Raw genomic sequence first — 21,506 nt, forward strand, 5'->3', positions numbered from 1 at the left:
GTCATTGTAGTTTTCCATTTTTTCAAATACAAAAAATATAGTTTAAGTACTTTAACAATGCCCTATTGAAATAATATAGAACCATAGACTATGACAGCTGGAAACTGCTCTGAGCCGTGGAGGGAAGCGTCAAGAATTGACCCATGGCATCGATGAACTGATGACTGTGATATATCTAGGACTATAATCAGTCCTAGTCATCCCATGCATAGGCACTTACAGTTTTGTCATGCTGCTTCCAAGTGAATGGAGAATGGTTATCTACATAAATAATTCCGATTCCCCCAAAGTCCAAAAATATGTGGGCAGAGACGAGTACTGCATTTAGAACTTTCAATATTAAACTGTCTTTCTTGATAGATACTTTAAGATGTAGTTTATACATTACATTGTCGTCCTATTCAGTCTTGGTAAAGTTTATGCTGATTCGATTAGCTAAAACTTTTTTACCTTGTGTTATTTTTCAGTCTTTATATTTCATATTATACTGTTTCTTATATTTGAGTCCCATTATCAGAGAAGTTATTTCTTAAAATAGAAAATTTCAGTTAAGATTTATTTTCACTGCTCTTAATAACTGCGGTAATGCAGCACAATTTATTTAACATGAAGCATATCATTCAGCTTGTTGCTTATAGTGAGAATGCCAACCCTTTGAACCCTCCCAATTTTTTGTGTGTGAAATTGCGATGTTAGTTACACATGAGGAACTAGGATATATTGTTTAATATCTATCACAATATTGATACTTATAGCAAAAATGCAGTCTATATAGTAAGTGTCCTGATTTGACTGTTTTATACATAAGCTAAATTTTTGTTAAAAGACTAAATGAAATTACATGATAATTGTGCTTGTTGTTGCAAATGAGAGGGATTATTTAACTCTATCATATATGGCAGTTATGAGACTTTTAAAAACAAAACCCCCAAGTCTCCCATTTTTAAAACTTTCTATAGAGAAATAGCAACTGGCACTTTAATGACTTTGTTAGCTTACAATATTACCAACATTCAGAATATTCCTGAAATGCGAATTTGATGATAGAATAATGTGGGGGAACTGGAAAGTATTTTATTTCATATTTTAATTTTGCTTTTGGGCTTAAAATTGTTAAAATAATATAAAAATTTTAAGTGATAATTAGTAATTATTCTTTTGAAAGGAATATATTTGATCTCTTTGAGCCATGTTAATTTTACTTTTCTCACAATACTTGAGAGATATAGTCACATTCCAAGGATTACAATATACTTTTAATTATTACTACTATTCTCCATATAAATCACATAAATTAGTGGAATTATGCCTTCTGGTTCAAATTTGTGATAATATTCTATTTTCCTTCATAGATGTGTCTTAATATTTGGCTTGACACATCTATAATCTAGAAGTAATGTCATTTTACTCCAATATATTTATATATTTATTCCATATATAGTTGAAGAACAAAATGCAAAGCAAGCAACATTTTTAGTAATCTTAAAGAATTTTCACATTCACACCAAGAGTTTTTCAGTGATTGTGAAAAAGCTTTTCCTGAAACACAATAATGTATGTAAACAATTATTTCAGAATATGCTCTAGGGCATATTTCATCAGGAAATAATGAGAAATCCTACAAAAATATGTGTGCGATTGTGCAATTATCTGGCCTTTTGATGCAAGTAAATGATAAGCTACTGGTATTCTGCTTCTCTTTCTGGAACCCGAGAGTAGGCAAGTAGCAAGGACAGTTTTGATGGAGAGTTCAAGGTTCTGCTCATGATTTTGAGTCATAATGTTAATTTGGAGATTTAAAAAAATCTATGACAAAATAAAGATTACAGGCTTTAACTTCCTTGGGAGTAGATGTAGGCTACTAGTGACGGGGGTGGGGTAAAATGAAGTCTTTAGAACTATTTTGAGATTCATTTTAGTTAGCTTAGCCCTGGCTTCTTGTGATCTAGTTTTACGTTTTGTAAAATAACGACTTACATGCTGCCATCACACAAGCCCCGCCACCCTACTTGGAGAAGCAGGGGTGTCCCAGCCAGACCCAGTCACTGGTGTGTGTCAGCTTCAGCCCAGTGGCTCTTCAGAAACCATTGTCCATGTCTAAGGAACTGTCACCCCAAGAATTATGTGATGCTGAGGTGAAGGCCACAAAGCCGTGGGCAAATCAATGTCAAAACCTTTCTCAAAATTCATCTCATTTGGTAAGAATAATGAAATTGACACCATTGAAGCCTGCTTCTATTACAAATTAAGATAGTTTTGCATACAACTGACTACAGTTCATTCAACAGGTACAAAGCTCAAAGCAGATGCCCAGGTGTGTGTCCAGGAGAGCCCATGTGTGCCCAGGAGTGTGCGAATGTTACCTTGGAGTACCTGTAGTTACCCAGGAGTGCCCGCATGTACCCAGGAGGGCCCACACCACTAGTCGAAGGCGGAGCCAGCATCTGCACATTTCCACATGGCATATGGCTTTCTGTAGATGCAGTTCGCATTTCTCTATGACTCTATCTCAGTTTCTGATTCCTCACACACAGAATTTTGCTTTCTATACTCCTTTTGGCCTTCTATATGTTGTCAAGTAATGAATACATTTATATTACATTTCTCAAGCTCTCCATGGAACCATCCTCTGTTGTAGGAATGGTCACCATTTATTGTCTCTGAAGTCAACATGTTTAATGCAAGGATGTGTCATTGTTTAATCCACATAAACCATGAAGTTAGGGATTGACAGTGGCTATCTACTTTGCTGAATTTAAACAAAGTGAAACATTTTATAATTTGGTGCTGAAATTGTGATTAAAACACTTAACCATAAGTTGTAAATATGTATCTCTTGGGTTATTAGTCTATATACAATAGAAGATACATATTTACTTCATTTTTCAAGTGGGTGCTAGCAATTTCTATCAAGTCTGACAGGGCATATTTAGTAATTGCAGTGGAAAAATTTGTCAACAGATGCCTTTATGTACTCCTTGTAAGAGATAAAACAATAGCCAAGTCAATCAAATAAACCAACATTTCCATTAACTCTTATACCACTGGAGCCTCTTGGCAGAAGTTTTAATACATCAGATACCAAAAATGTTTTACACACACACACATACACACACACACACACACACACACACACACACACACATACACACACCCCTATAACATAAAGATCTAAGCACTTGTATAAGTTGAGTGGTCTGAGAAATTGGCAAAAGTTAGTCTAGAAAATAAACTTAGATTTCATATAACATAGGTATAAGCTTTCAAATAGTGTACCCTACACATGACTGTACCCTTAGCTGTTTTTCTCCCTTCTTCATTTGTGAAAATGCAGAAATTAAAGGGAAGGCTTTGAAGTTAGGCTGCTTGTGATGGATTCTAACTTAGAATAACTCATACTTTATTGAAGGCTGCCTTTCCTGTTCTCTAAACAGTCACAACTGCTATTTAGGAGAGTCATAAAAGCTTAGGTGGAATACATTATTCTTTACATATTATAAATTAAAAGGCTAAAAATTATTTATCTAATTTTCAAAACTTATGAATTCCTTATATTTCATGGTTCAGACTTGGTCATCAGAATCAGAAAGCTAATCTTTTCTCTTAGGAAGTTCATTTTTAGGACTAGCAAATATTCATGAGAAGCTAGAGGTAGCAATTAATGATTTAACAAGAATGCCTCAAAAATATAGATGATTATCAATTAGAACAATTTTTAGGTGACTGCTCTTCTCTGAGGATGTTAAGTGGTTGTGTGCACTCATGTAAGCATGTGCATATATGTGTGATGTGTTCAGTATGCATATTTGTTTTCCCTATATATGTACATGCAAAAAACAGGTGACTAAATTGAAAACATATTTTCACAATGATACTTAGCTTAACATAATTATTTATGAGGGAAATTGAAAGCACTCCACATCAGATTAAGAAATAGGATGCTTATCTTTCGTTACTAACATGTATGTTCGCCATTCTGTGTAATTTGAATCATGTTCATCTTTAGTTAACAGTAAACAGTTGCTGGTATCGTATATCCTGCATTTCGTTTAATTTATTAATCATGTGTTACCTCCGAATTCCATTTGGTTGAAGTCATTTCAAAGCATTGAAATGTAACCGCTCGTTCCGCACAGGTGCTTCGCGTGTGTTAATGGGCTTCCGTTGTGTGTTTTTGCAGCAAGCTTAGTAGTGGAGGAGCGAACGAGACAGATGAAAATCAAAGTGCATCGATTTAAGCAGACAACAGGGTCTGGTTCTAGTCAAGAACTTGATCGCGAGCAATATTCCAAGGTAAAATTAGATGTATCCAACCAATAGTTTCCCTTTAAAATTGTACACCGTAACAAGCAGTATTAGCAGCACCGAGTCATATGAGAGAAGTCATCATGAAATGATAGTCTTGTATTATTTCTACCAAAGCCTCAAAAAACTCTTTTTGATATTTTCACAAGATACTTTATTGAAAAATTATTTATTAACCTGGATTTAATTTTTCCTGAAAACAAAATATGTAAATAGTTGATATTAAAATCACTTCATGATTGATTAACTTTAGTTCAATTCATATAAATAAGCAAGATATACAAAGCCATCTTGTTGCTTGAACATTATTTAAGTATTGCATTTAAAGTATTAAGATGTATATTTATAGTCTTACGTACTATTTTGGGTTGATACTGACTATTGATACTTGGTCATGAATGACAAAAATGATTTGATGTGAGAGTTCTTAATGATTTGTCATTAGTAAGAAAAGTAATTTCAAACTTTTAGAAGCTAAAATTTGTACCGTTTTAATTATCAGTTTGCATTTAATTTATATTTCAGTTTTAGTTTCTAAGGGAACACTAAGGAGTTACAAACTGCATATATTGAATAATTTCATTAAAATAGCATAGAATTTTATATTTCATGAGGTGATTTGCATATGTTATCTGGTTTATTTAAAACCTCTTTTTATAATAATACTGGAAAAGTAGCAACAGCCATTGCAGATTAACCTTCATTATAATTTGATATCAAAAAGCTCTTTTGGAAATAATGACCTACCAAACATCAAAAGTATATGAAACTACACTAAATTAATATTGTTAGCTTGAAATATGAACCTAGAAAAACCCACTTATTTTTAAGCAATGGAGGGGGCTCACTATAAAGCCCGATATTCAGGGACTAACAAAGAAAATTAAAGTGGCTACAAAATATGAAATATCACCCGAGTCACAAAAGTCACACTTGCTGAATGCAGTGTGTCATTTTACATGTCTGGTTCGATGAAGAAGGGTTTCCTTTAGAGACGAGGGAGAAGGTTCCTGGGATTTGGGGAAAAACTCCATTAGAGTCTGAAACAACCTTTTAAAAAGTAAATCAGTAAAGCAAAAAGGGAACAAAAAATGTGTGTCCCTAAAGTTGCGGGTCCTGGACTTCGTGGGGTCCTTTTCGCAGCTTGTCCTTCTGGTGTGGTCACCTAGTCAGCTTGCGTGTCTGTCTCTCGTGGGCCCATCATCACTTCTATTCCTTCTACTACAAATGCAGTGAATCTGAGGCAGGGCAATTCAGGGCTCTTCCTTTTATTGTCCCTCTACAGTTGGATGCAGTTATTTGAAGGGCTCTTTACCCTGGAAATGCTTTCTCCACGCTAGAAACACCTTATTGATTTCTTAGCTTTGTGTCAAAGCATGAGGTCGAGTGGAGCATCACTGAGAAGCAGAACCAGGGAAAGGTCAGGGAGGGTAAGGAGAGGCTTAGGGTAAATACTGAAGGCCTTTCTGAATAATTCCAAACCAGGTCTCTTATCATCAGTCAGTCAAATCTATCTACCAAGGAAGGGCTCAGTGTTCTAAACCATCATGGATACTGTTGTCAGAGTAAGCCAAAGGCAGGCTTGTCATGTCTGGTGGATTCCAAGTTCTCTGGCTCACAGCATTTAAACCTTGAAAACACCTCACAGTAATCTTCCACTCTGGTTTACTTAAAACTGTGGCCCAGAGCAAAGAGGCGATTTGTCAAAATCTGTATCCAAGTCAGTGGAGCCACCTGTGGGATGAGGTGATCTGGAACACCTGAGTGGGATCTGGGTGCCCTCAACTCTGCTTCTCCGGTCCTTGAAGTGTATCTGCAGCTCCAGCTGGATGCAGAGTTTTGCTATGGCTTTAATTTACACAGGACTAGATCACCATGCTCTGTCTTTTCTCCAAGGGCACTATTTTCTTATTCTCTCTTGTATTGCATTAAAATATTTTAAAAATCTGTTACTTTCAGATAGATTACTATTGCTTTTACTCAATAGATACTACTACATTACTATAAAAATTATAATTGCTTATAATATCAATAAATGTGAGACCAAAAATATAGTAGCTTTGAAAACATGGAATGGACTAACGCTTGCAGTACAACTTTTAAATAATTTTCTGTAGTCATTTCAGTTCATTCAGACCTCTCTCATATCCTTGAGAAATTCTCTCTTCGTTTTTCATCCTTTTACACTAAGTATTTTATAGTTTGTTCTACAAAGATCTATTTTCTTTCTGCAATTGAGAGCCAATATTTCATAAATTTAATATAGATTAAATTTTGAACTTTAATCCATTTGACACTTTTGAATGAAGCAGTACACCTTAGTTAAAAATTCTGCCAAGACAGAAACTAGTTAACTGTTCCCCAATACTTTTAACCAACTACCAGGAGAACTGAATTCTTCTCAGGGCAAAACTTTATTAGACAAGTATAATTCCTAAGATGCTGTTTGAAACCTGGCATCTCCTTAAAAAGATTAAATGGCCCTAATGTCCGTCCTGAGTAAGGAATTAGCACTAACTCTGCTTTAGAACAAACACAGAACAGCTTTGGTATCCCGGAGCTATGTCACTGTGCCATTCCTTCACTGATGTTCCGCAGAGCTGCATGCCTTTGTGAAGTTCATGGGGAGGTGAGCTCACACGGAGGTTCTCTTTCTGCAGAGTGCTGCTGTTTCTGTAGCCCAGGACAGAGCCCGGGTCCACGTGGTGGGTTTTTTAGGTAGTTGTGGAGTGTTTATTATTCATTTCTGAAAATAGCAGCCCTATAATTAGAGCCTCCCCTCCCACCAAGGACTTACTTTCCTGCTGTATGATCAGGATAAATTCCTCCCGGGGATACTCTGTTCCTTGAAATATAACTAATGTGTTTCCATTAAAATATTACATTGTAAATAGAAAATTTAACAGATCTTGCCTGAAGAAGAGTCAAAGTGATTACATTCTTAACATATTTCTAAAAAAAGTAATGTAACAGTAAAAAGTGAATATAAGAAGTAGTTCATTTCTTCAAACATCCCATGTGAAGAAGACTGTGATATGGTGCCAGAGTGACAGATTGTTCTTTATGCTCCTCTGGAAAAATGTATTACAACCCCCAAATTTTTTAAACCCCTGGTTTTGTCACTTGCTGGATTGCAGAAGTCTATGTACCAAAAGGCTGAGTGAAGATGTCTGAGGAAAGGGAGTTTCCTTTAAGTTGGGACACTCATGCACACTCACTACCTCACATTCCTTCTACATGGCTTTGCGCTGGCGGCCCCAGGAAGGGCAGCACTTGTTCTGGGAGTAAAAACAGAAAGCCTACAGTTGCATGAATTTTAGGTGTTAGATCCTAGTTATTTCATATTCTTTCATGGACAAGCTGTCATTCCCATACATTTGGAAACATTGTAATAATTACATAGTCTATCTCTGCGAGCACAGTGGTTTCAAAAACCAATAACTAGGCGTTATGCTTGTAACCTGGCAACACTGCTAAACTCAGGTTCTGCTTTGTGAACATATTAAGTGTTTGCACATCTACTCTGTAAATTAAAAACAGTTCTGATTGAATGAATTATGTCCATCAGAATCATGATATTAAATATGACAGAATTTGCTGGTAGGGCATAGTATTGCTTTTACTGAATAGATACTACTACATTACTATAAAAATTATAAATTTTTTCATACATCATCTTACATCATATTAATTTTAGATCAAATATAAAGTCATATAAATAGCTTGGTTCTGGATATAATAACATATATGAATTTCCTTCTGATTATAACAGTATCTGGCTTTCAAAGATAAGTCACACAATCATGAAAAATCATTTGGAAAAATGACTTTATAAATATTCTATATACTGGGAATTGTTTTTACCTCCAATATGAAATTCTTTGACCAACATGTACATGTTGGAAATGAAGAATGAAAACTAACATGTAAGTGTTTTAGGCCTAATCTACTCACGTGAAGGGTTGCTAAGGAAATATGAGTCTCTTCTCTAGGATCATTTTAAAAATATAATGGTCCGATCCTTTTCTTGGTACATATAGGTCTAGAGTTAATATCGGTTAATTTAGTATACTTTAACATGACAGTTGGGTTCACAAAAACTCCCCCAATGGAAGCATCAGAAGATGGGAGGCATTTTCTATAAGTTAAACAAACATTTGATATTTTATACCCATGTAAATCAATTTCAAAATGAAATTTCTTGGTAAGAAAAGAAAATTCCCAAGTGTTATCTATATAAAAAATTATAGTATCTGACCTTCCAGGACCTAAGAGAACCACATACATTTTAGATATTCTAAAATCATTTATAATTATATAAGTTATAATTATATATTATAATTATATAAGCCAACCACTTATTACAATTATAACATATATTATAATATGGCTTATATTATATATAGTAGGTAATACATATGCTGTTCACTGTGTGGTCTGTTGCAGTAAGACGGTGCAGTAAAAAGAAGTGTCCTTAAGTAGCTTTGAAAGCTTTGCATGTTTTAATCTTTCACCCAATGGTTCCTCAAATTTAGGAGAATTAACATGAAAGACTTTTTAAAACACCTTTAAATATAAGACCTAATGTATATTGAAATTTTAATAGGAATTGCACATTTTACTTTTGACACTAAGTTAATAGTTTAAATATGAAACTGTCAAATGAAACTATGGCAGAAAGTCAGGTCAAATCCAGCCATTGCCTCTGCTACTCAGTTAATTTTTAAGTATTTTTTGTGAAAAGTTATGTTTTTTTGAAGAAATTTGAGTGACAGAGGATAATGTCTTCAAAAATATGTAAGTAAATTGAATAGTGTTAGGAATAATTAGCAAGTGTAGACAGGTGAAGCAGTCTATACAGGTCAAGTATTCCTTACCTGAATTACCTGAAATGCCTGGACTAGATGATTTTGGATTTTGAATTTTTCTGGACTTTGAATAGTTGTACACAAATTACATTTACCAGTTGAGCATCCTAACCTGAGCATTGAAATATGAAGCCAGGGAGTGGTTCTTCTGAGCATCTTGTCATTGTTCAAAAGTTCAGGATTTTGGAGCATTTCAGATTTTAGATTTTTCAGATTAGGAATACCCAGCCTTGCCATAACTAGACTAGAAGGTGAATAAAACAAACAATAATGAAAACAGAAGCAAGAAAAGAGAAACTGATTGCTAGAACATATGAATTACATGATTTTTGGTGCTAAATATGAACAAATAATTCACCGGAATTTTTATTTGGATATTTACTTTTTGTGTCTAATTTACAATTCAGTCTTTATAAGCCATCTTCCCATCCCAAGGAGGTGATGGTGTTGTGTTGGATGCCATCTGTTGGGTCTCTTAGTTTCCACTCCTGCTTGTCTGTGGGTGCCCTATGTGGAGTGAGGCTGAGTGGTCATGACCTCACATCTTGTCTCCTCCGCCTCCAAGGATGGAGCTCACACTGTCTTGTTTTCAATCTTTAGTATAACATACATAAAGATCAGTGCAGAAGCTGTGATAACGTCTCTGCCAGATCATCAGATAGTGATGTCAGTGACGTGTCCGCCGTATCCCGAACCAGCAGTGCCTCCCGCCTCAGCAGCACCAGCTTCCTGTCGGAGCAGTCCGAGCGCCCACGGGGCCGACTCAGGTGAGTGGGCCGGCATGTGGAAGCGGGTCTCCATCCATGGTGTAGATGCACACTACACTCTGCATGTTCTTACAATGGGGCAGGTTAGAAGAGCAGCAGCATCTTATGGTGTCTCCTTGCTGGCTGTGTGAGAAGGCAGCAGTGTGTGTGGTGCTGCCTGTGTCAGGTCTGGCTCAGAACTTGGTCATGGTTTTACAGGTGGCCCAGAGTCACCCTTGCAGGAGCTTCTAATACAATTAAGTTCCTATCCTTTAGTCTAACCTCAAAAAGCTCATTCTGCAATGGGCCAGAAAGTAAATACTTCAGGCTTTTCAGGATGGTCTTTGTTGCAGCTACTTGACAAAGTCATTGGCGTGTGAAAGCAACAAGAAAAAGGGCATGGTTGTATTTACATATATATGTATGTGTCTTTCTTTCTATATACATATATACTGGGGTGCCAAAAAAAGTATACACATTTTAAGAGATATTATCTATATACTACTTTAGTTAGCTATAATAAGAAATGTCTGAATGCTGATGGTAACCACTTTGTGATTGCAGAAGTCAAACATGACTTGTATGCATCTTTTGTTATTGGTATATATTGAATATTACAATTTTAACACAATTTTTTCTGTCTTAAAATGTGTATACATTTTTTTGACTATACACACACATACACACGCACACACACACAGAGAGAGATATTTATCTATAAAGGCCAGACTGTCTTTTTCTCATAGACCGTGTTTTGTCCGCCATATCTAGTCCTGTAATAGTCTTCTTTTTGGGTAGGGTATAGTAGACATAATCACAAAAGACAGATCCCTGGTTTACATGCTGTGAGTTGAGACATTAGTATGAAGCTTAAGTCCCCAGAAGTGCCCTTGTGTTCCTGCAAGATGACTCTGTGGAAAGGGAAAAGGCCCAGACCACAAGTGCTCTCTGAAGTAGAGCAGGCTTGCCATGGACAACGCACTCACCATGGGAGCACACATACCATGGACAACACACTCACCATGGAGAACATACTCACCATGGACAACACACATTCCATGGGCAATGCACTCACCATAAATAACATACATGCCATCAACAACGCAATGCACTCATCATGGACAATGCACACTTTGTGTTTATTCTGAACTAGTTTTTGGAAAATGTATACTTTGTATTTATTCTTAACTAGCTTTCAGAAACAGAAGTTTCATTGAGGAAATTCTGGGGTTGTTGAGAGTTCAGTAGCTATAAATGTTGAAAATAGGAGCAAATACCCTAATCCCCTGAAAGTCTGATATTAGTGCACACTTTGATGATGTGCAATGAAATGTATGTTGAAGATTCTTTCTTTCTGGGTTTGCCTACATGCAGCTTGCAGCTTGTTTGTGGAAGCAAATGAAAGCAATCATTCTGCTGTTGTTTAACAGCGTCATACCCTGATCATCTACCTGAGCAATTTTATCTGATGAAGATAATAATAGAATATGTTTTATCTCTGTTTTTGCTGTTTTCAGTACCTGGATCTAACAGAATATAAAGTTCTCTAAGGTTTAAGAAAGAATTACAAGAGCTAAAGAGAATTATTTTCATAAACCTTTTATTGGATTATTGATATTATGTTTCAAGCCTGTTTAATTTAGCAAAGAGTGTCAATAAGTAGGATTTAATCAGGAATATTTTTACTTTTAATCACTAAAACAATTTACTGGATAATTATAAAGCCAAAAATCTCAAAGTAAGTTTATTTATGGTCACTATAGTGTACCTAATACCAATTTATATGCTTTAAAATTTTGCTAGTTACTACAATTTTTATTGCTAACCAATTACATTGAACAACTTATGGGTATATTTTCATTCCCTTAAAATTTCAAGACAATTATTCCTCAAAAATTTTCTTTCTTGAAAAGTTTAGTTACATGATGTTTTAGGAAGAAAAGAAAGAATAGAAGCAACCACAAGGGACTCTGACTTTGTTACTTTATGGGGAAAACTCCAATGCAACAAATCAACACTGATTATAACTATATGTCAAGACAAGAAGCAAAAGACAGAGTATACCTTGCTTCCTGGAATTATGTAACATTTCTTATTTAGAAAAAGTGGTAGTGAGCAGTGCACACACAGATTTCCTAGTGATGCCTCAGTCTTCTCTGAGCACGTTGTTGTCTTCAGATTTCTTTCCCTTCTCTGTAGTTTAAAACCCATGTAAACTGAGAGTTCATTTTATGTCAGTGAATTGTGTAAATATAGGCACTGAAACTAATAGCTAACAAGGATCCCCTTAAGCCAACATGACAAGCTACTTTTCTTGTAATCCTGTACTCTGTGTCAGTGGTGCTTCATGTGTGGTTCTTCATGTCTGATTTGCTGACAATAATTAGAGAAAATAGTGAGCTATGAGAAGAGACAAGTCTTCTGACATTCATAAACAAATGTCCTCCACCTGTGTGTCTTCATAGACACATGTACAGTGTATACACACACACACACACACACACACACACACACACACACACACACACACACACACACCCCAGAGTTGCTCTGCTTCCATTCTCAATCCTGTGGTAAAAACCTGAGAGAGAAAAAATAGACAGAAGCACTTCAGTATGAAAGCATCCAGTGCCAAGTCTGGCTTGACTAGTGCCCTAGCTGTGAACACCCTGCCTTTGGAGCTAACACTGTAAAGAATGATTCTCTCAATGTGTGACTTTTTCTTATCTCTTCATTTTTTTAGTAACCCACATCTGCATAATTTTTATAGCTGTTTTTTTGAGGTTTACCAATTATGATGCTAGAATATGTTTACACATAAATGTTAATAATAAGCAGCAAACTTTCAACTCCTTCATTACTTTCCAAAACTACATTGAAGTTTTATCCTGAGGCCACATACTCAAGGAGATGATATTAAAGGTTTAAAACCTATTTTTATATTTTGCTTTCCTATATATGCTCTTAATCAAATTTCTCTATGACACAAGAAATGTTTTATTAGGCATTGCCTTGGATAAACTTTACTTCAGAAGTCAAAGAAGACATTATAACATCCCCTAGAGACAATGTTTAATGCCCTGAAAGTCAACCAATTACCCAGTATTCTCATGAAGGACTATAGAAAGAAATCATATGACATAATTGTATCCTTATTGTATAAAATTATATAAAAAGGTATTATTAAAATGTAGGTGTTATTTAAAATACCAGTGTTTTCCAAACACTGCCTACTTAATTTTCCTCTTAGTGGTTTATAGTGTACATTTTTGTTTCATAGGTTTTAGGGAGTTTGTTATGGAACAACTTCCTGTTTTTGTTTATTTTAATATGTAGCAAATTTATTTTTTTCTGGTTTTTTTCATAGGATCATTTATTAATATTTTTTAGAGTTCTTGAGGGCAAATTGAGAAAATCTCTTTCAACCAAAATTCTTCTGCCTAAATGATTTTTTTTTTTTTTGAGTTGGAGTCTCACTCTGTCGCCCAGACTGGAGTGCAGTGGCCGCTCCCGGCCACCGCAGCCTCAACCTGCTGGGCTCCGGCGATCCTTCCGCCTCAGTCTTCCGAGTAGCTGGAACTATAGGCGTGCGCTACCACGCCCGGCTGATTTTTTGATTTATTGTAGAGATGAGGTCTCACTGCCCAGGTAGGTCTCGAACCCGCGAGCTCAGGCAATCCACTCATCTCAACCTCCCAAAGGTGCGGGATTACAGGCTGAGCCACTGAGTCCGGCAAATGATTTTTTTAAAAACAGACAACTCTCAAATTCACTTCACAAAAGTCTATTTAGGGACAAATAAAATTAAGCATAAGATGTGTGTAGGTTGAAAAATATAAATACATATGGATAGTCAGGCTCTAACACACATTATTTTCAGAGAGCATCAAGGATTCTTGGGACATAGGTAGAATATTTGCATTGAGGATAGTTATTACACAACTGTCTTGTCCACATAAGACTGCAGGACTGTGGCTGCTTCTTGTGAACTGAAGGTGCATCGCTGCCTCCAGCACCTTCTCCATGATGGCCACTCAGCTTCAAGTGGTTCTGTTGTTTTTCCCTTTGAATGGACAGAATCATTCATTCAAAATGGCCTTAAACATATCTAATGCCTCCAAACTTGAAGTGTATAGAAAAGCTACTGCAGAAAAGAAAGTGAACTACAATGTTTGTATTATGGCAAATAACCTTTGTTGACATAATGAATTAGAAGTCATTCCAAAAATTGGTGCCGTTGATGAAGAACTGCCCATAAACACAAGGATGATTCTCATAATACAGAATCAGCACTTAATACTTCACAGTAATAAGTGCAGATGAAGATGTCAAGGTCATAGTTCTACAGATTTGTCCTGCATCTGCCCTACGGTTTATACTTAGTGTTGGTTTAAATATTCCCCCAAAATGTTTTTGCATGCAAGTGCAAAATATGCACTGGATGTATTAGCAGAGGTGGCATTTTGATAATGAAAATGCAGAAACAGTAGAAGCCAGGAAGATTTATGCTGTGTTTCTTCTGTTTATTTTTACACCTAAAGATGTTCATCTCAAAAATTTTCATGGAAAACAGAATTTTTTTTTCTTATTTATCATATGTCATCCATTTCTTTTCAGGGAGACAAATTTCAGGTGTCAGATATAAAATCAGGCTTTAAAAGCAAATGTGAGCATATTCCTAAAATTACTCTCATGTAGTATATAATTTTTAAAACTTTGTCAAAACCAACAATTTTCCAAGAGCATTTAAGTTTGTAACTTAATGTTCTGGCTTTTCCAAAGTCAATTTTCTATAGCTGGATAGATTTTAGTAAACAAACCTGAAGACCAAATTTGGTGTAAATGTGTGTGTTTGCCTTCTTTTATTGTCCCCTTCTAAAAGAACAGTATTATCATCAAAAGCAATTATCATTATTTTCTACATTCATAATTTGAAAGATATAATTTTATATTTTTATATTTTTATATTTTATATTTTTTATATTTTATTTTGAGAAAGCAGGATTTATTAAGAGGACAGAAAAGCTACTTCAGTGGGAGGGGACCCAAAGGGGTTGCCTTTTTTTTTTTTTTTTAAGAGAAGTTATCTTCTGTAGAAAAACAGTAAAAACTTTCAACTATACAGATACTAAAATTTGGCATTTTGTGTCAGTAAGCATAATAATCAATAAGCATATACTGAAGGCAATATTCTGTTATCTATTTGAGGATTTTATAACAGTATAGGATTTTAAATAATTTGGTATTTTAAACTGTGATATAAATCTTGATATTACACTTATGTTTGGAAAATGTTACAGAAAACAATTTCAGATGCCTCTAATTTCACAAGAGCTCTTCAATTCTGTAAGGGAATTCAGGATAAAATTTAAAACTAATCTTTGGATTTTTTTGTGATAGCATATAAAATGTAACTAACTAAAAAATTACTTGCTATGTTGCTAGCTGAAAATAAACTAATAAAACTTGTATATGCCCATCAGTTATTATGCCTACTGACAGAAAATGCAATTAAGAGTGAGCAAGAGAGATTGTTCATATATTCTGTATTTTATTTTAGCAACTTACACTTAATTTTGCATGCCTGCTTGTTGTAGTATGGAAAAACAAAATTTACTGAGATCTACAAAAGTACTAAAAAGAAAGAGTAAAATTTTGTGGGAATTAGATGACATGTTAACATTTCATTATTTGTAGAAATCTACTCTGTTGCTTTGTTTTCTTTGCCCCAATTAAATTGAATTAGGTTATTTTTGTAACAATTTAAGGACTTCTTAACCCAGGCATTTTGCCATTTGGTGGAGAATTCAGCATTGGACATCCCTAATATAACTGGTCTTTGTGGTAATTTCAACAAATCAAAGACAGAAGAGTTGAATAAATGTCCCTGGTAGAAGAACTCTTGTGCTAGAGGATTGATATGTTTCTGTTTGCATGTTAGAGGACTAACTGCTGATTATAAACCTAGTAGTATTATGTAGATTGGTAACTAATTCTTTCAATAGTCCCAGTATGATCTCCCAGTATGAGTCACCATCAGATATTCTTTCTTTGGGAAAATATTCATATTTATGCAACAATTACATATTACTTGGAGTAGAGGCAATCTCCTTTTACTCCAATTAAATGCTTCCCAAACTTTATTTCATGGGTCACTTTAACAAATGTTGCCATAATCACTTAACACCTGTATTATTGTACTTTTAAATGTTTCAAAATATTGTGATTTACTAAGTATCTTCCATGTATACAGGCATACATAAAATATAAATACAGGCATTCTGAAGGGTGACTTGTATGCAGTATTAGTGTTGCTCACCAGCCCTGTCATGTCATTGTTAGCGGTAGGCCGGTGAGCTGATGCTGCAGGTATGATGCAAAGAATTGCACAACATTTGGAAGTGAATGCTTGAAATTGAAAGCTTTTAAAGCTTCCCTTTTAGTGGGGGCAGTTCACCATGGTGATGGGGTGGTGATCTGTGTCATATTGTCATGAAGAAGGCAGCTAAGCACAGGAGCTGTTCCCATGGTGATGGGGCAGTGGTCTGTGTCGTGTCAGTCACAAAGGACTTGTCACAATAGATTAGGTCAGCTTGGCCCTTTAAGGCAGGAAGACAAATACTTTGGATTAAAGTGTAATTAGTACAAAGCATGCTGGGGTGGTTATGAGACAATTATCAGTAACTACCTACAGGAAACTGGTTTTGTTTCTTGTTAATGGTTATAAGGTTGGTTGAAGTAAGCTGCTGAAAAGCATGAAAAAGCTAAGCAATGTTAAAATGGCTGCCACTCTGACTAAAGTTACTCCATTTTTGCTTTTCACCCTTTTATTCTCTCCTCTTGCTTGTCAGAAACAAAATAGTGAATCATTTTCAAAATGGTGATTTGCTACTTCACTTCCTGGTTCTTCCTCCTTCTTGGTGGCTTTCTCTTTTGGCAAGCTTCCTTTGGTGGGCACTGAGATGCAATCAGAATGCAGAGATGTGTATTTTACCTTATTTGTGTAGAAACTGTCTGTGTTTTGCTTTATTTGTACAAAATTATTGCTTAGGTGACGTTCAGGAAAGTGTTATAACCTCTGAAGTACTCAGTCAATGGGGACCCAGGGAAGAAACTTGCGCTTTAGGAAATAAATACACTGGCTGTGACTGCCTTGGTGTGCCTGCTCACTCGAGAGACACCCATTCTTTCAAGAATGAGATTACAAGTACTGCTTCACTCCTCCTATCTCTGAGTCTCTGTGTTGTGCTTAATGATGAAACTGAGGAGGGTCAATCTCATCTCCCACATGCTGTTTTTAAATATTCTTTTTTATGACTATGGAATAGAACCAAAGGTCAGTCTTCTGTAGTTGCTTCCTGCTGCATCAGGGTATAGAGATGTCCCTACCTGCCTTTAGTAAGATGAAGAGATAAGGGAACAGGAGCCAATGGAGTTGTTAGAGTATTTTTAGTGTTTACATTATGTAGAAATACATTTTATTAGAGTTATTAATACTATAATAAAGGCCAGTATAGCCTCTGTTATGAAATATTAAGACTTTGATATCTGGTAAATCTATATCAAAAATAGTTACCACAGTGAGCTCAGCTCCCACTATAGGAATTCAAGCAGCTTTCACTGTTGTATTAGCAAACTCTTTAGTCCATATGTGAATGTCCTCACAGCTGTCTCTGAGTCTCTTCGGGTTTTGTGATGGGAATTTTTAGACAATTATGAAGGTTTCCTAAAGGGAAAAATTCATGAAAGTTAGGACTATTTTTTTGTTTTACATATGTAAAGGATACCATAAATGTTGGAAAACAGAAAAATAAGTCTGAGCAAAAGGAATAATATAGTTACTATTAAGATAATGACTTCAACAAGGAAATACAATTACTTTGAGTCTGAAGAATAAAGTTGACAGTGTTAGTTTGGAGACATGTAGTTACGTTGGAGTTTAAACTGTAGAAAATAATGAACAAGAGAAATTTAAAACAGGTTTACTGTATTTTTGAAACATAATTCTTTCTCTTGAGTTCTCCATTTTTATTAAAGGTAAATTATAGTAGGACCAATTTATACATAGGATAGGCTTTTTTGAATTGGCTTTGTTGGAACTTCTTTCATAAGGAATTTTAGATTAGATTCTTCAGGAGCCTTTGAGTTATAGGATTTGCTATATAGACCTGTATGAACCAGGCCAGCCTTTCCAAGGGCCTTTTTATTAGCTCTTTATAGATCCTAATTTTAATTGTTCAAAGCAGTTTGTTTTGAAGTAGTCTTTTAGTTAAAGCCTTAATAAAACAACCAGTTTTTTCCAATTACATTTGTTACACAAAGGAAATAGATCCTTACTGAACTAATACAAATACTCATACTGTTATAAATTAATAGCTTTCAAATTTTGAAGAAATTAGGTATAAAGAAAGATATATTCTTAAATTTAGTTTACAAGGACATACTTTACTTATTTGGGAGACCAAAGAGCTTTAAGAAATAGATTTGTATTTTTTTGTTGTTGTTGTTTGTTTGTACTCTGAAAACACATTGGAATCCTGTAGCTGGTTATAAACAACTGTGGGTGAGTGAGGCCTTTATAGGCAAAGTTTAAAAGGGATCACAGATACCATTTTTAGATTTGACAATAAATGTACAAAACAATTTGCCTGGTTTGTAGGATATTCAGGAGGAGGGTTTGGGGAAGCTGTGGTTTTTGAAGCCCCTTTTTGTTTTCTACTTTACTCTAAAGAGACTGATTTGAGAAACTTTACATGTTGAAAAGTTTGTTAAGTATTAAAGGGTTTTAAAAGGATGATGTTATAATACAGGATGACAGGCCATTGTAAAAGTTACTCATTTACCCAAAGTGATAGTCCAAAGATGCTGAGAACTAAAAAAAAATCTTGTTTCTTAATAGAGGAGCTTTATTCTTAAACAACAAAAGCTAACAAAGACAACAGGGGGCTAAGTGGATTCATCTCTTTCTGCTTCCTCTACCCCGTCACCCCCACTCTGTTGTATATATACAAAAAAAATTATTTTGGAGGTTGCCAGTGAAGAGCCTCCTGTTCTGGTCTCTGATTAGCATTATAGAGAAGTTTAGCAGTGAGGCCATAGCTTGGGATCTAGATTTTAAAGAATTCAGTGAAGTCTTCCCCTAAAAAAGAAAAGAAAACACAGAATTTCTTTTAATTTTTTTTAACCTTTTTATAGATAGCTTTTTATAGCTATAATTTGAATTAACCTTTTAGTAACTTCTGATTAAGACAAGACTATATGGTTTAGCATTGATGGCCAGTACCAAATAGCTGGTACCTATGTTAATTAATAAATTAATTTGGGTTCCAGCATCCTAATATTCACCCAAGAGTTGTTGGGGGTGTTGGTACTAAGCTGGTGATACCGGGCACTTTAGCAGATTTTCAGGCCTCCTCAGTGGTCACCATTTTCTGAGCCAGGTGTTCTTCCTTCCTTCTGGAAGAGGGCCCACTTGTTCTCCAGTGGCTCTTTGGTCTGCACAGTGCACAAGCTCCTGGAGGTCTAGGCCTCTTTGAGAAAACTGTGTTTCAAGTGTCCCCACAGATGGTATTTCTAGCAATGGACACTATTACCCTTAGCAAGTTTGTTTTTACCAGATTTCTGTCATGCAGGTGGAATTTTGTTATTAATGGCGACTGCCAATTGGGATGCCTGTTTTTGGCTCTCTGGTCCTGCTGCCCTCCATACTGGCATCCTTTTGCTTTTCCACTGTCTTAACTGTTTAAAAAAAACCTCAAAAGTCTTGTAATTGGAAGCTTGGTACTCATAGTTCTAAGTCTAGCCTCTGGAATTGGGTACTTAATAGTCCATAGGCTATAATCTTGCTGTAAATAGTGATGTGAATCAAGAAAAATGTCTATACATAAGAAACTTTGGACCATTTCTCTGTTTGTGATGGTATGATGTAAAAATCTTTTAGAGTGAAGAAACCCCATGGGTGTGAAATAACATGTTCCTATTTATTTTAATAAACAGGCATAGTTGTTAAGACCCTTTATCAAATCACTAAATTGCAGTCTAGTAGGTGCCAGAGCTTGGCACAAGACTTTTGAAGAAAAGAGTTGTGAGATGTAGACAATTAGGTGAAAGTGACTAGTTCTCCTGCCTCACTGTGCCACACACAGTGTATCCAGCATTTTGCCCATCCTGCAGAAGTCCTAGGCTCAGTAAAGTGACTCAACAATCAGATGGGAATGGTCAGTTTCCATACCTCATTGTGTCACACAGAGAGTATCTACTTTAAGCTTCACCTGTCCTGTGGGGGCAGGGAGCTAGTCAGGCATAGTAAGATGACCCCACTTTTCCCCAAAAAAACTTTAGCAAGCCTGACATAATAAACGCTGGTATTATCTAGTACTAATGCTTTTTAGCACGTGGTAAAGTCGTAGGGGTAAAATTTTATTAGAGCGCTTGGAAGTTTGGTTTGGAAAAGCAGATTATAATGACAACAGGCTTTGTTTTCCTGTGAATTAACAGGATTTGTTAACCAATACTTGGTCCCTTTGTTTCTGTCTGGGTGAAGGGCTGATAGTCCCAGTTTAGATTTAATTTGAGAAAGATTTAATATAGAAAAGGGAACTTGAACTCTAGTAACACCTTCCACTCCAACCTCCTCTCTGAGAGGAAACTGGTAAGCCACAGTGGAAGCCTGAAAGGGCCTTCCAGAATGGGTGTGAGCAAGTGAGGGATCAGAAGGCGACAGAGAAAGTGGAAGAGTAGAGGAAGGAGGCTAGAGTGGATCATCTCTGCAGTTGGCGTCAACCCTCCCTCTGATGGTAATAGTGGGTAAAGAGAAGGAAGAGGGTGATCCTAATTTCAGTAAGGATGGCCATCATTAATAAATCAAAAACAACAGATGTTGGCATGGGTGCAGAGAAAAGGGAACACTTCTACACTGTTGGTGGAAGTGCAAGCTAGTTCAACTTCTATGAAAAACAGTACGGCGGTTCCTAAAAGATCTAAACATTGACCTTCCACACAATCCAGAAATTCCTCTCCAGGGAATGCACTTAGAGGAATACAAATCTTTTGACAAAAAAGACACCTGCACACACATGTTTATAGCTGCACTACTCAAAATAGCAAAAAAAGAAACCAATCCTATTGCACATCAAAAGTGACCTTGTTAAAGAAAATGTGGCATGTCTACATGATGGAATATTACACAGCCATAAAGAAGAACAAAATCATGAACTTCACAGTTGAATTGGTTGGAGTTGGAGACTATCATACTTAGTTCTTTTAGGAATCTCCACACCGCTCTCCATAGAGGTTGAACTAGCATGCACTCCCACCAAAAGTTTAGAAGTGTTTCCTTTTCTCCACACTCATGCCAACATCTGTTGTTTTTTGATTTATTAATGATGGCCATCCTTACTGGAGTTAGGGAGTATCTCATTGTAGTTTTTATTTGCATTTCTATGATGATTAGTATGGCTGAACATTTTTTCATGTATCTGTTGGCTGCTTGTATATCTTCTTTTGAAAAGTGTCTATTCATGCTCTATGTCCACTTTTTAGTATGGTTGTTGTTGTTGTTGTTATTGTTGCTGTTTTCCTTTCTACT

At 35.7% G+C, this 21,506-nt stretch overlaps 1 protein-coding gene across 33 annotated transcripts in view; it reads left to right on the top strand.

Annotated features, from left to right (window-relative positions):
* The window catches only part of RIMS1 (regulating synaptic membrane exocytosis 1), a 192,377-nt gene that overhangs the window by 86,653 nt on the left and 84,218 nt on the right, over window positions 1–21,506 (top strand). For 23 of the 33 annotated variants that reach the window (XM_008053475.2, XM_021709940.1, XM_021709938.1 and 20 more), the window contains 2 exons: window positions 4,181–4,293; window positions 9,774–9,940. The exons of the other annotated variants lie outside the window; for them this stretch is intronic. In XM_008053475.2, coding sequence (XP_008051666.2) covers window positions 4,181–4,293; window positions 9,774–9,940 — 280 coding nt within the window. The remainder of the gene's footprint in view (window positions 1–4,180; window positions 4,294–9,773; window positions 9,941–21,506) is intronic. 33 annotated transcript variants of the gene reach the window in all.

Source organism: Carlito syrichta, unplaced genomic scaffold (assembly GCF_000164805.1).
Source record: "Carlito syrichta isolate Samal-C Ts95f unplaced genomic scaffold, Tarsius_syrichta-2.0.1 Scaffold74859, whole genome shotgun sequence".
In the NCBI taxonomy this organism is placed as follows: domain Eukaryota; kingdom Metazoa; phylum Chordata; class Mammalia; order Primates; family Tarsiidae; genus Carlito; species Carlito syrichta.